The sequence below is a fragment of the Monodelphis domestica genome, chromosome 5, assembly GCF_027887165.1.
Source record: "Monodelphis domestica isolate mMonDom1 chromosome 5, mMonDom1.pri, whole genome shotgun sequence".
Taxonomy (NCBI): Eukaryota; Metazoa; Chordata; class Mammalia; order Didelphimorphia; family Didelphidae; genus Monodelphis; species Monodelphis domestica.
Window position 1 is genome coordinate 34,113,547 of NC_077231.1, and position 13,628 is coordinate 34,127,174.

Sequence of the window (13,628 nt, forward strand, 5' to 3'; positions counted from 1 at the left end):
TCTCCATTTTATTTACACTGTAAGAATGTGGAGAGGTTACATTTCATCCAACAAAAAATATATTCTGGAATCTTTAAAACAAAAATATCTCTATCTCTACATGTAGCCAACTAGAAAGAATATAGAAAACAGGAAAAAAAATGTGCCAGCACCTTTATTTTTCCCTTCTTTAGTGAAGAATTGTTCTGCCCTTAACTTGAACATTATCAGTGTGAAAGAACAGACATTTAGTCAATCAGACAGACAGACGGAGGAAACCCAATCTCAGAGGGACGGAGGGAGGGAGGGACGGAGGGAGGGAGGGAGGGAGGGAGATGGAAGGAAGGAAGGAAGGAAGGAAGGAAGGAAGGAAGGAAGGAAGGAAGGAAGGAAGGAAGGAAGGAAGGAAGGAAGGAAGGAAGGAAGGAAGGAAGGAAGGAAGGAAGGAAGGGAAGGAGGGAGGGAGGGAGGGAGGGAGGGAGGGAGGGAGGGAGGGAGGGAGGGAGGGAGGGAGGGAGGGAGGGAGGGAGGAAGGAAGGAAGGAAGGAAGGAAGGAAGGAAGGAAGGAAGGAAGGAAGGAAGGAAGGAAGGAAGGAAGGAAGGAAGGAAGGAAGGAAGGAAGGAAGGAAGGAAGGAATTTCAGCTTGTCTTCCAGAAAAAACTCTTGCTCATTGCAGTTTGGCATTTTAGTTTCCAATGTTACCATGTGTGTGAGGAAACCATGAGCTGGCTTAAAGTAAAAATCTGTTCGGAGAGACCATGTTTGTTACCACTGATTTCTCAGCCATGATGGACTGGCATTTTTTTTTCCTGAGGAAATGTGAATGCTGTTGATGGGAAGAATTGTGTGTCCTTTGGAGCCAGGAGCAGGGTGAGATGAGGCAGAGGGCTGTTGCAGTTCTCTTCAGAATGACCAGAAATCAGTCCAGCTTACTCCCTTTTAGGTACCATCCTTAAAAGACTGTTCCCATGGATCAATCACCCCAATTCTTGATGGCTCCCCTGACACTTCATTTCTTTTAAATCCTAAAATGGGGTCATTACTTCAGACCTTGTTTTGTCTTCACTCTCCTATCTAGCTATTCATAGAGCCAATTGCACATTTTCTGTTTAATATAAGGGAATTGAGTGGCACAGAATCATAAAAAGTAGGTAATAAAAATTTTTGATTTTGTAATTTTTATATATATATATATATTTGACAAATTCACAACACCACACCAAATAACGAAGCTTTATTGTTATAACCTCCTTGTGGAGGAGCCGGAAAGCCACTGAGCTTTCCTATCCAGTCCCCTCCACCCCCACTGCACTTTCAACTTCTCCCTGTATCCCCATTGGTGATGGATAGCATCATCCATGCTGGTATTCTGGATCCAAAGTAGGCCTCAAGAGTGCTATCCCTCTTTTGTTAAGTTGCTGACTCTCTAGATCACACTTTGCCTGGTATAGAAATTATTTAAGAACCTATGACTACTGTGAAAGAATGAGGGAAGACAGAAGGGAAACTGAGTTCACCAGACCTCCTTAAAAAAAAAGAGGAGAGCTTAGAAAAGCTACAAGAGTAAAAGCTGGAGAAAAGTAAAAAAACATTTGGATCTGCCAACCAGTGCTCTAAGGCATTTCTAGTACACAGGAGATCTGAGAAACGTAAATCAAATTAAGGTTGAAGAGAACTAGATTTTGGAGAGAGTTACTTGGCTGAGATAGAATCTTGAGATGTCAAATATGCCTTGAAACACCAATCCCAGACAAGCCCCAAAAGAAGTTACTGAAATACATGATCAGCAAAATGAGAAACACGTGAAGCACACATGAGAAGGCTGGGAAGTGTCCCAGAGCCAGTGAGGAAGGCAGGAATCTCCTGCCTCAAGGAAGGCTTGGAAGACTGGCAGAAGACAGATATGGAAATCAGTGGAGAAGACCCAAAAAGAACTGCTAAATGCCCTACTGGCATTTGAGAAACTTGGAAAAATTGAGGGCATAGTAGCTGAGGAAGCCCTAGGAAGTGACTCAGCCTGCCAGCCAGGGACCCTTGAAGGATCTCTGAGACCAAAGAACTCACGGAAGCTATAAATATGGCCTGGTGTGTGTTTAGTCTGCAATGACAATTAAATAGTAGTTTCAGGGTCCATAAAGGAAGGCCTGGGTATTTTGGGTGGTCTCCTAGGAATTTATGGGAGGACAAGGATGGACAAGTATGCATGGATTTCAATCAGCATAGTTGGAGAAAGAGTCCACATCTGATAAGCTCAAAGATCCATTTAGGCATCTGAGAAAGAATTCAAACTCTCTTTGGTGGGGTATGCTGGCTGTTCACTTTTTATATCACAGACCCCTCAAAAAGCAAAGTTCTAGAAACAAGTTAAGCTGATATGGGATAGATATATGAGGAGCAGGAAAATCTTTTACTCCTGATACAAACATGTTATTGGAGGGTGGTGATATTATATAGCCACAAGTATAATATATATCAATATCTGCCCACCTTAACACCCAATCTTGCCATGTTCCTTTGAGCCTTAAAGAGGTGAAAAAATGTTTTCCCTACTACTGGCAATGCATTTAATCCTACTTTCTTTCAATCACTGAGTCAATCATCCATTCATACAGCAAGCTTTATATTAAGTGCCTGCCATATTGTAGTCCAAGGTTTAGGAAGAGTAAATGGGATTCCTTCCTTCTTACCACTCTATTGCCAACCTATCACGTATAATTTCTGCCTAAAATTTCTCACTTCCAAGTTTTCCCAGCCACTTGGAAAATAACCACTTTTTTGGTTCCTCCTGGTTCAAGGAACAGTTAGCTACTTCCCTAAGTTGTTCTCTACTACCTAAAACAGGTACTTAGCCTTAATATATATTCACTTTTATTGTCTATTCATGTGTGTCCAAAAATGCTACTGTTTTTGTCTTCCTTCAACTGAATAAACTGAATAAATTCTAGAGTAATCTGAAACTAGGAAACCCAAACATATTTTCTAAATATTATTTTTTTAAAAAAACAACAAAAAACCTCTGGAGTAGTCATGGACTAATAAAGTGCTTAAGGAAGGTTAGTGTGTTTGTTTTGTTTGTTTTTATGGCAGTGATGATGGTGACACATTTACTTTCTTACCATACATCCATACTCTCTCTTTTTTTTCCTCTTTTTAAATCATTTTCTTTGTTTTTCCTTCACCAACCCAAGAGTAAACTCATCGTATACCACATCTTACTACCACTTCCACCCACCTGAGCTGGAAAGAAGCAAGGGCTGAGACTGATGATAGTGAGGACAAGAAAGAGCAGGAAGTTGTAAGATCTGGCTCAGTATGTGTCAAGCAGTTATAACAGATTTAAGCAGACATGTTTCCTGCCCTCTAAGAGCTTGGAGTCTAAAAAGATACATTATTGCCTTAAAAGAGAGGCAATTCTCTAAGTGATATGGGTTTTTGTATTTGTTGAGTGATTTTCTCCAGATACAACCAATCCTGTGGCACTGACAACATGAGTGAGTTGTTTTGGTTTGTTGGTTTTTTAAGGAGCTGGGGGTAAGGGAGAAGAAGAGATCACAAATTGGGGGACACTTAAAAAGGATAAATGAGAAAGAAGCCAATTTCCTCCCCTTCCCATGTTTACCAGTCCCGTCCCCACTCCCAAACCATGTCAGGAGCCGAGAAAAAATATACTGCTATAGCATATATGGGAAAGCAATACCTTTGGGGGCCTCTGGACTCCTACATATTGTTAAATTTGAGTGTCACATGTACTTTAGCACTCACTGAAGAAAGATCTGAGTTGACTTGCAGCAGCTCCATTTTGAAAAGATCACTCATCAGAGCAGTTGGCTAATGAATGCAAGAGATTTTCCAAATGGCTTCTGAAAGAGCTGAAGTTACATGAACTTGACTATTTAACCATGGGCCAGCTCATAGGTTGATTATCTGAACCAGGCATCTGCTGATAGAGACATACGACATTTCTCCCCCTTGGTTTATTTTTAGTAAGATGCTCTGGTCAAGGGCTTTGTCCATTGGTCCATGGAGAAGGTGAAATGAGATGTGGAGAAGAAAAGGAGTGGAGGTAGAGGGAGGGGCCAAACTGAGAAAGAAGGAGAGCTAATGGAAAGCAGAATAAGGCTGAAGGGAAAGCGAGATGCACGGAGAAAAGCAGCTTCACTTGAGAAAGCTACAGTGGCCCTGGGGAGCCTGTTCCCTTCGTTGGTCTCTTCTCTACCATTAAAGATGACCACTCTCAATCCATCCTTCAACCTCCACCAAACAAAGCATTTCAGTGCTAGAATAGCCTGTATATAACACAACCAAATTCTCTGTAGACTGCTCTTGGTGTGATTTTCATTTACTCCAATACATTTTGTGAGCAATAGATGATCAATCCCAAAAGCACTAGAGTAAAAACAACCGACGTTGCTTTTGAACATGAAGGAGAGCGCAGACTAACTACAAATATTGATCTTAAATTAAATATTAAAATTCATCTCATCACTTTCAGCTTTGTTTCCAGTTGGGTTTTTGTATGCAAGATGTGAAAGGCTGAATTTTGAAAAATGAGAAGAGATTCAAGATGATGCCTGAACCACTCTGTCCATTGCCTACAGTTGTTTGCTACTAAGGCAGCTAAGGCAACTTAAACAAACACTGAATCTCTCCAGGGGTGGCACCAGAATGTGCTCACACAAAGCAATAATTAATGGAGACATTGACATTTCCTTAACATGGTCAATAAAGTGATTTTTGTAGACCTCCCCACGCTTGAAGGAGACTTGAGAATCACTTCTCCCTATTTATGGGAAGGATTATGCTTTAAGGTTTACAAAATGCTTTCCCAAAAGATAATGACCTGCCCTTCTCTTATCAATCTGCCAAAAAAAGAAGAGATGCTCTATCAAATCTGCTGCACTCTAAACTCTCTCTCTCTCCCCCCGCTGTCTCTCATTCTGCTCTCAGTGAAAACTGAGAAAAGCAAATTATCATCATTCAAATAATCTCCTCTTAGAACAAATTTTAAAAATCATCCATTTCCCCTTCAGCTTTCTCTTCTCTATTATAAAGAGCCTCAATTCTCCTTTGCCATTTTTTACTTTCCAAGATTATCAACCAAGAGTGCCGGTGCTGCTATGAAGCTATGAGTTTGCCCCTTCTGGGCCCCCCATAGTGGCAGGCAGTGTGTCAGAAGCCTAACCCCCCACGCCTGCCACGCGATTAAAAGATCCCTAGACCAGAGGACTGGCCAAAGAGGAAACCCTGTGTGATGTCCCACCCCCCTCGTTTTGTACTCTGCCTGTGTGGTCCAGCAAGGCAGAGGCAGCTGCAGTCGGAGGGCTCTTCCCTCCCATCCTCTCCTGGCCCCAGGGAGGACTGGCTGATGGGACTCTTCAGCAGCCGGAGGAGGAGGAGATTCATGGTATTCAACTGGTCGGCAGAGAAAGAATTTCAGAAGAAGTGTCTGAAAAATGGAATGTTTGACTGTCAGTGGTGGTGACTGCTGGTCACCAGCATTGTGGGAGAAGGAGGACGAGGAAGAGGGATGACCAAGAGGTTTTCTTCCGTTTCCTTCCAGGCTCATACCTGGGGACTGGTTGTTGGTATGAGGATGGCCGGATGCTCTCTAAAGCGCACTGAGAATAACTGAACACTTCTGTGTGGCTTTAATAGGAATCCAGTTATCTGAATGAAGAAGGGGCCAGGATGAGTCTTGCTTCATTTCTAAGAAACTTGCTCCCTTCTCTGTCTCCTGGCACTTCCCTGAGGTACCTCCCAGGCCATCTCTTCCATCCCAGCAAAGATGCTTAGTTGAAAAGACTGAATAAAAGTGTTACCATTAGCCAAAAAAGGGAACACATGATTCATTCCTGCTTTTAACACAATACTTTAAAGATGTCACCACAAGTTTGTAGCCTGCTATATTTTAAGTTCATTTTACAAGGAGACTAGCTCTTGGCTAAAAATAACTGTATGCATTAAACAGTTCAACAGCTGTCTGGATTTTCCTCTGAAGGAACCAGATTCTCCATTTCCCTCACATTCCTTTGAAGCCATGCAATGCAGGACTCATGAGAGACCTTTGGACTCTGTACACATTCTCCTCAGAACAATGGGGTTCGGTAGGTGAGGGATTTTTATCCTTATTGGGAAAAGTGACCTCTAGAGAGCAGCTAAGCCGCTTCTCCCAAACTTCAGAGCTCAGACCAAAGGAGGGAGTAGAACCCACGTCATCTGACTAACCCGCGTTATTTCAAGAGGGTATCATGCAAAGAACGGTGAACTTGGAACAAGAAATCCTAGAGTCAAGTTCTAGTTCTAAAATTGACTACCTGTGTGACATTGGGCAAAGTACTTAACCTGGACCTCCATTCCTTCATCTGTAAAAGGGAATAACAATATTTGCACCACATGTTGGTGTGAGAATCAAATTGAACATAATCACAGGATATTAGAGATGGAAGGGGGCAGCTGGATGTCTCAGTGGTTAGAGAGCCAGACCTGGAGATGGGAGACCTAGTTGGGTGACCCTGGGCAAGTCATTTGACCCCCAATGCCCAGCCCTTACCATTTTCTGCCTTGGAACCGATACACAGTATTGATTCTAAGACGGAAGGTAGGGGCTTTTAAAATAAAAAATAAGATGAATAAGAGAGATGGACAGGACTTTGGAGATCATCAGGCCCAATCTCTCATTTTTATACGCCATCACAACTCAACAAGTATTTGATTAACCACCCAAGCTAGGCATAAATGAAGACACAAAGACAAAATTAAAAACTTTTTTTTTTTGGTCCTCAAGGAGCTCACACTCTACTGAGGAAGTAAGCCATGTAAAAGATGAGGAAATTGAAGGTCTTAATTCTTTGATTTGCCCAAGAACATACAGGTAGGTCACAGAGCTGGGATTTGAATCCGGGTCCTCTGACTCCAATGTGAAAGTACTCTGCTAATGACAAAGCATTATTTAAGTGCCAGCTGTTATCATTCCCAATAAGACTCCTAGAACTACATATGCCAATTGTTCAGATGACAGTCTCAAAATGATTTTGGCTTGAATTAGCTGAATTGTCCTCCAAATCGAGGTTTGGGGATATAACCTTCTAAGGAAAAAGTCATACCCTGAGACACCTGGTTTTTTTCACTGACTTGGTTAACCTTGAGCCATGCTAACTAGAGATGAAATACACAGAATTTGGTTTCCATAGTAGGAAAAGATAAAAATCTAAGACTTGACAGTTCCCCATTAGCAGTATTTGTAGATAGTCTCTTTATTACGTATAAGTTAAATGAAAACTTATACCAAATATATCCATATATTTCAAGCAGTTAACCCAACTGTCACTGCAGTTCTCCAAAAGTCACAAACTAATTTTGAAATGGAAACCAGACAAATGGGTAAAATGACCTTGAATTTCAAAAGAAAATAATAGAGGATTTAGGAGTGTGTGAATGGGAAGCCCAGAAATTAATCTGTCTGTAAAAGCAGCCAGGACTCTGGCACTGTGGGCAGCCCTGGGAGATGTCGTCAGTTAAGATTTGTTCTCCCAAAGCAAAGAAGTGTTTTGCCTATAATATGATTTCAGTAAAAACGATTGGGTTTAGGGAATAATATTATTTCAATTAAGTTTTCAGTAAGATATGACTTCAATTAAAACAATTAATTTTAGGGCAGGAATAAGTGAAACAATTCAGTTCCCTTTACCTCTTTTCCTTGGCACTTCCTGTGTTCATGCTAAGAGCTTTCCAGACTGTAGTTTTAGGCATTTCATCAGAAATATTAATCTCAGAAGGGTCACATCTGAAACCAACAATTAAGACAAAGACTGCTTAGCCCACAAACAGGCAATTATTAGCTGTCTGTGGCAAATCACTTAGAGAGGAAAGACCAGCATCTATCTATCTGAAAAGTCTGGGGGCCTGATAAGGATTTTACATTTTATACTCAAAATAACTCATTTCTTCCCTGAACTAAATGCATTTTGCTAACATCACGTCCCTCGTTCACCACCAAGCATCAATCGAGAAGTTTATTTCGTAGGAAGAGTAGAAAGTTAGAAGGTCCCTATTACAGGATGGAGACTTAGGGGTGTCAGAAGGAGGCCCTAGAATGTGGTCTTGAGAGTTAGACCAAAAGGTCACTTTATCCCCACAGTGTGTAGTTCTCAGGAATCTAGAGAGATCTAGGGAATTGTGGGTCTTCAAACAAGTCATGAACTTCTAGGAAGTCTCCATCTTCCCTTGGGCAGTGTGAAGAAGGGGTTAACTCTCCCCTGCCCATTTTTAGATTTAATCACCAGAAGCATATACACCCCTCTTATTCTTAAGTATGGGGAGGTCTATGACCCACATGTGCTATAGTGAGTGATGAATCAGAATCGACCGACTGCCCCCTGGGCAGTCCTAAGCAAAGCTATAGCTGCAACTGGTCCGTGTAAAGTGGAAGGAAGGTACAGGAAGTGATGAAAGGAAGGGTCTTTAAAAGTGGCAAGAACTTCCTGTGACCAGCTCTTTTGCCTTTGAACTTGACCTTGAAGGAGTTCCAGCTTGGGACCTCAGACTTCTCTTGGATTTTCCCTTAGAACCACCACATGGGTAAGTAAAAAGGTTGACTCCCTTTCCTGGCTTTTCTGGAGATACTAGCCTCCAGAGAGGCCCTTCCTCTTGGAGGAGGTCTCATGGCTAGAACCCTTGTTTAATTTACCTCTGGACCCCCTTTGCTGGGGCCTCTGAAGCCCTGCGTGGTTCGGACCAGGCTGGAGTAATTATATACTCTCTCATTTCCTTAGTTTTACTCTTTCTCCTTTTGTAAATAAACTACCATAAGAAGTCCTTCTGACTTGAGTATTTCATTTTGGAGACCACATTTCTCATGAATTTAGTCCAACCTTTAATTTTTCACCCTTACAGCAGCCAACTGAAACTGAGGGATCGCCACTAAAGCACTAAAGGTTTCAAATCCTGGGTGACTCCACCAAGTCTTCTACAAAAGTTATGATAGAAATACAAGTTCCTGGAGGGCAGGGAACTGTCTCATTTTTGTGTCTTCAGCAGTTGGCACAGTGCCAGGTAGGTGCTTAACAAATGTTGGTTGAACTTCTCATGCTTCTCTAGTAATTTCATCCAATCCTAGTCAACGCTTAAAAGGCCCAGCCAGAGAATCAGAGAATATTACAACTATAAGGAAGCTCAGTGCTATAGGCCAACTTATTCCTGACCAGGAATCTTCTTCATGATATACCAAAGAGAAGATCATCCTCAACAGATGCCTTATTGTATGTAACATGGAAGCAGGGTGTCACTGGAGCCAGCTCAAACCTGCTTGCATAAACCAATAGTTAAATTTTCATTGAGTGAAGATTTACACCTCAGAAATTGGCAGATGCTACAAAACAAACTTGATTTATTGTTTTGTTGACTGTCTAGATTTTTTAAAGTAAGGGAGAAAATATTGGCAATACAGATAAAAGTGTGTCTTGCATACAATTAATTTTCCTCCCTGGAAAGCTGGCTGTTAAACATTTAGATTACATTGCTATGTATATGGAGATGACCTGGGTCTTCAAAGGTTATGCCAGCAGATGGGCAAGTCCCACCAAACTGAATCAAAACCTTTGTTCTTGGACTTAGACAATGGCCTGGATGTCTCTTGGCTAAGAACCAGCTGAGTTTGGAGAGGTTGGAAGGTCAGCCAAAAAGTTCTAAGATGTGGAGGAGCGATGATCTGCACTGGGAAGAACCCACAACGATGACACCACAGGTTTCTGCCACTTCCTTGCTGATTGTAATGGTTGGCAACATGTCAGGAGCCCAACCGTAGGGAAGTCCTAACAGAGCTGCCATCCCAGGCCTGCCACTCTATTAATGGCAGTGTCCTGCCTCCAGAATCTTTGCTTTGCCCATCACTGGGGTCCAGCATGGCAGAAGAGGCTATAGTTGAAAGGCTCTTGCCTCTCATCTCCTCCTGGATCATCACCGTCCTGCCCAATACAGAAGCCCCCTCAACAACAACCCCATTAAGGGTCATTCACTAATTGAACACTTTGCATGACCAGGACAGCACACACCGATCTGTTCCATAGTGGAACAGTTTGAATTCTTTTCTTGATACTGAGCTAAGATCTTGTCTCCCTGAAATGTCTACACCAATTCTTCTGCTCTGTGGAGTTACAGTAAGTAAATGGAGCCTTTCTGATGACAGCCCTTTCAATATCTGAAGGCAGCTATCATGTCCCCTCTCTTCCCAAGACCCATTTTTCTCTTCCTTCTCCCTCCTGCTCCTGGAAATGTGTCTGCTTGTGAGGGATTCAAATAGGATGAGAATTAAGATGTCTACAACTAACCCATGAGTCAGCTGGCCTTTCAATCAGTAGCTGAGGATAAAAGATCTGATGGAATCCCTGAAAGTGGGAACTCATGGCTGAAAATGGAGTGAAGGATTGTCCATACATTTCAGTCATCTCTATTACTGACCTCAGCGACCAAGGCCATAGTCATTCAGATCCGTGGCTATGTTCTAAGTTCTCTCTTCTCACTCTGAAAAGCTCTGACTATGCTGCACATGGCTACTTTCATACCAAGAAAGGAAAAAGGGGGGTGTTGAGTGCTTATGCCAGTAGCATAATGGTGAAATTGGAACTAGAATGCCCCCAAAGCCTCCAATTCTTTATGTTTGAAGATAGTCTTACCTGAAATTATTATTCTTTCCAGGACTACTCAGTAACTTTCTGCTCTCCAAGGGAAATTTGTCTGGTCCCATTTCTAGCATTTTCTCCTCCTCCTGTGGGAAAAGAAGGCATTATTATTCCCCATAACCATGGCCACTCCCTAACCAACACAATCTATGTTTTGCACCTTGTGTGTTTCTACTAATTATATGTTCATCTACTTAATCTATTCCCTTTGTGAGCTATTTAATGAAATAGGCCATGGGCCATGCATTGGATATAAAAACAATTTCATGACTTAGGATTTATTTTCCATTTTAGACCATCGCTATTTGTCTCAAACTATAAGATATTTAGTATGTTGTTAGATGACAATGTTTTGGGGTTGTCTTTTTTAAGACTTGATTTTTTAAACTCTAGGATAAAAGATGGAAGGGGCAGAAATTTCTAAGACAATCTTAACACATAATATCTCTGGGAGGTGATCTTCTTAAGGCTAGTTTGGGGATCTTAGAAATGAAGATTTCTCATATGGTCCTTTTTGCATTTGGGAATCTCTATGTCTAGCTGACACAATGATTATAACCTCTTCTTCCTTGGCCTTTTTTTTGGCATCATCTAGCTTCTTCTTCTTGCTTTCAGGCATGAGATCATCAAGCCAACTCAGTTCTCGTTTAGAGAAACAGAGATCCATGACTTTCCGGACAAAGACCAAGGCCAAAACCTAGGGAAGAAAAAGAATATGGATTAAAGGAGTCAATGTTCATCTCCAGAGACGACCTTCTGGTAGTCTGGCAAAATACACTAACACCTATCAGAATGTTGTTTTTTTCCTTAAAAATGTGATGAGAATGGAGAGAAGGGACTGAGGTGGGGAGGGGGATGTTGCAAGAAAAGAATGATCAGCTGTTGCTCAGACTCATTCCCATCGTTATCATAACAGGAACATGGAGGCCAGATATAGCTATAATGCTTAATGTAGCTTTAAGCTCTGGCGTTTCTAATTCAAAGATTCCCTCCAAGTTCAACGGCCACGACTCCATCCAGTCCAAATTCAGTAGACCCTCTCTTTAGCCAGACTTTCCATCAACTCGTGTGAGACCTAAATGTGTCACTGGCAGTTTTGTGACCCCAAACGGCAGTGTAGGGAGGGTTACAAAGCCCAAATCTATGAGCCCAACGAAAATGAAAAGGAAGAGAAACCAGACAAGGAGAAAGGAGACGAATAGAATGTTAAAGCACTCCTCTCAGTAGGGGGAAAGAGGGGGACTAGTCTTCCCAAGTCATTACATTTGGGAGTTGAGACTTTAAATGACATCAAAGACAATCCTCTCCATTTATAGATAAGGAAACTGAGGCCTAAAGAGGTAAATGACTTAGCTAAGGTTATGAGGCGAACATGTTCCCTCAACATGAGTGTGAGGGTGACAGAGCTAGAAGGAAACTCAGGGGTCTAACCAATCTGACTCCCTCATTTTACAGAAGAAGAGAAGTTAGATGACTTGCTTGGGATCATAAACCAGCTAGTGAGAGTCAGAGGGAGGATTTGAACCCAGTTCTTTATGGCACCAAGCTGGATATTCTATCCCCTCATCTTAAGGATGACAAATGCTTAAACCAGGCAAATAGAACCCTTTGTTTTAATCCCCAGAAGTCTCATTCGGGCAGTTCTCAGCACCATCTCCTCCACCACTACAACCAGGTCCGGGAGACAGAAGAGATGAAATGGGCAAGAAAAGCAAAATGAAATAATGGGGCTCCCACACCCAGGAATCCACTCCTAGGCCCAGTCACTGCCATGGTTTTTAGGGGACAACCTATTTGCCACCCCCAGCCCACCTCCCATTACCCCAAAGTTCCTCAAACCTTTTTCAGGAGGAGGAAGGGAGGAGGGTGTCATGTGGGTCCAGTCACTCTGCATCCCTGCTCTACCCTCTCCCTGATCCCCCAGGCCTCTAAGAGGCTGCTCTGCATGTGGGGCATCTCAATCCCTATTGATTGCACCAACTGACTTCACTCAATCGAAAGCATCGTGCAGGATGTACATCTTACAAACATCTGTCGCTTCTCTCCCCCTTCCAGGCTTTCCCAGTGGGGCAGTGAGTGGCCCAGCGGACAGAGTGGGGGCCCAGGAGAGGGCCTGGGCTCAAACCTGGCCCTGCTGCACGCTGGCCCTTGTGACTTAGCGAACCCCAGCAGGCACCTCGCAGCCAGAGAAGGCTACCCTCCCTCCAAGACAAAAGCCAAGCGTGCTGTGGCTTGGAAGGGAGGGGAAAGTTACCATCATGGGGAAGATGATGGCGGCTGGGGATGCCTTGATGGCCCACAGCAGGACCAGACAGGTCAGCTGGATGAGGGTGAAGAGGTGTACTTTGCGCAGAGGGACGTGGCGCAGGTAGATGAAGTCGGGCTGGTGCTTCGCCGGCATCCCAAAGAGTTTCAGGCGATCAAAAAACTGGAAGAGAGTCATTGCCCAACGCCCCATGGGAGGAGGCCCAGGGCCCCATGGGAGGAGGCCCAGAGCCCCATGGGAGGAGGCCCAGAGCCCCATGGGAGGAGGCCCAGGGCCCCAGAAGCCCAACAACCCATGGGAGGAGGCCCAACAGCCCCAGGACATGCCTCACCCAGGGGCCAAAGACAAGGTCCAGTGAGCAGGCTGGAGGCCATCTTTGTAAGCACTTGGACAGGGTCAAAGCTTGGCCCAGACACCTTCTCTCACTGAAAGACGGCCGCTGGAGTTGTGCCCAGGAGCAGCGGCGGAGGGTGGCCCTCCCTGGTGAGCCCGGAGGGGCTGCCCTCCCAAGAGCACCACCCACATACTGGGGACGCTGCCTGCTAAAACGTCCCTCGCTCGCGGTCCGCCATCGAGGCTGCCGGGGATTCGGATCGTGGGCAGAAGCGAGGCTCTGCCAGGCCTTCCCTGGCCCAGGGGTCGGAGCCTGGCCAGCGTGGCCCTTGGGCTTCCCGGGAGATGGGCTCAGGGGCCTCGCTGGGCAGCA

General features: G+C 43.8%; 1 protein-coding gene across 8 annotated transcripts in view; it reads right to left on the reverse strand.

Moving 5' to 3' along the window:
• Positions 1-1,199: 1,199 nt before the first annotated feature.
• The window catches only part of SLC4A8 (solute carrier family 4 member 8), an 82,490-nt gene continuing 70,061 nt past the window's right edge, over positions 1,200-13,628 (reverse strand). The window contains exons 21-26 of one of the 8 annotated variants that reach the window (XR_008912053.1): positions 12,911-13,084; positions 11,216-11,353; positions 10,651-10,742; positions 7,668-7,763; positions 5,549-5,647; positions 1,200-5,426 (exon numbers count right to left, since the gene is read on the reverse strand). Coding sequence is in view for 6 of the 8 variants with exons in the window: in XM_056798199.1 (XP_056654177.1) it covers positions 5,389-5,446; positions 7,668-7,763; positions 10,651-10,742; positions 11,216-11,353; positions 12,911-13,084 (558 nt within the window). In the remaining 2 variants the exon portion in view is untranslated. Of the gene's footprint in view, positions 5,783-6,732; positions 6,912-7,667; positions 7,764-10,650; positions 10,743-11,215; positions 11,354-12,910; positions 13,085-13,628 lie in introns of those variants that run through there. The other 7 variants (XR_008912052.1, XM_056798199.1, XM_056798203.1 and 4 more) reach the window with 7 other exon arrangements.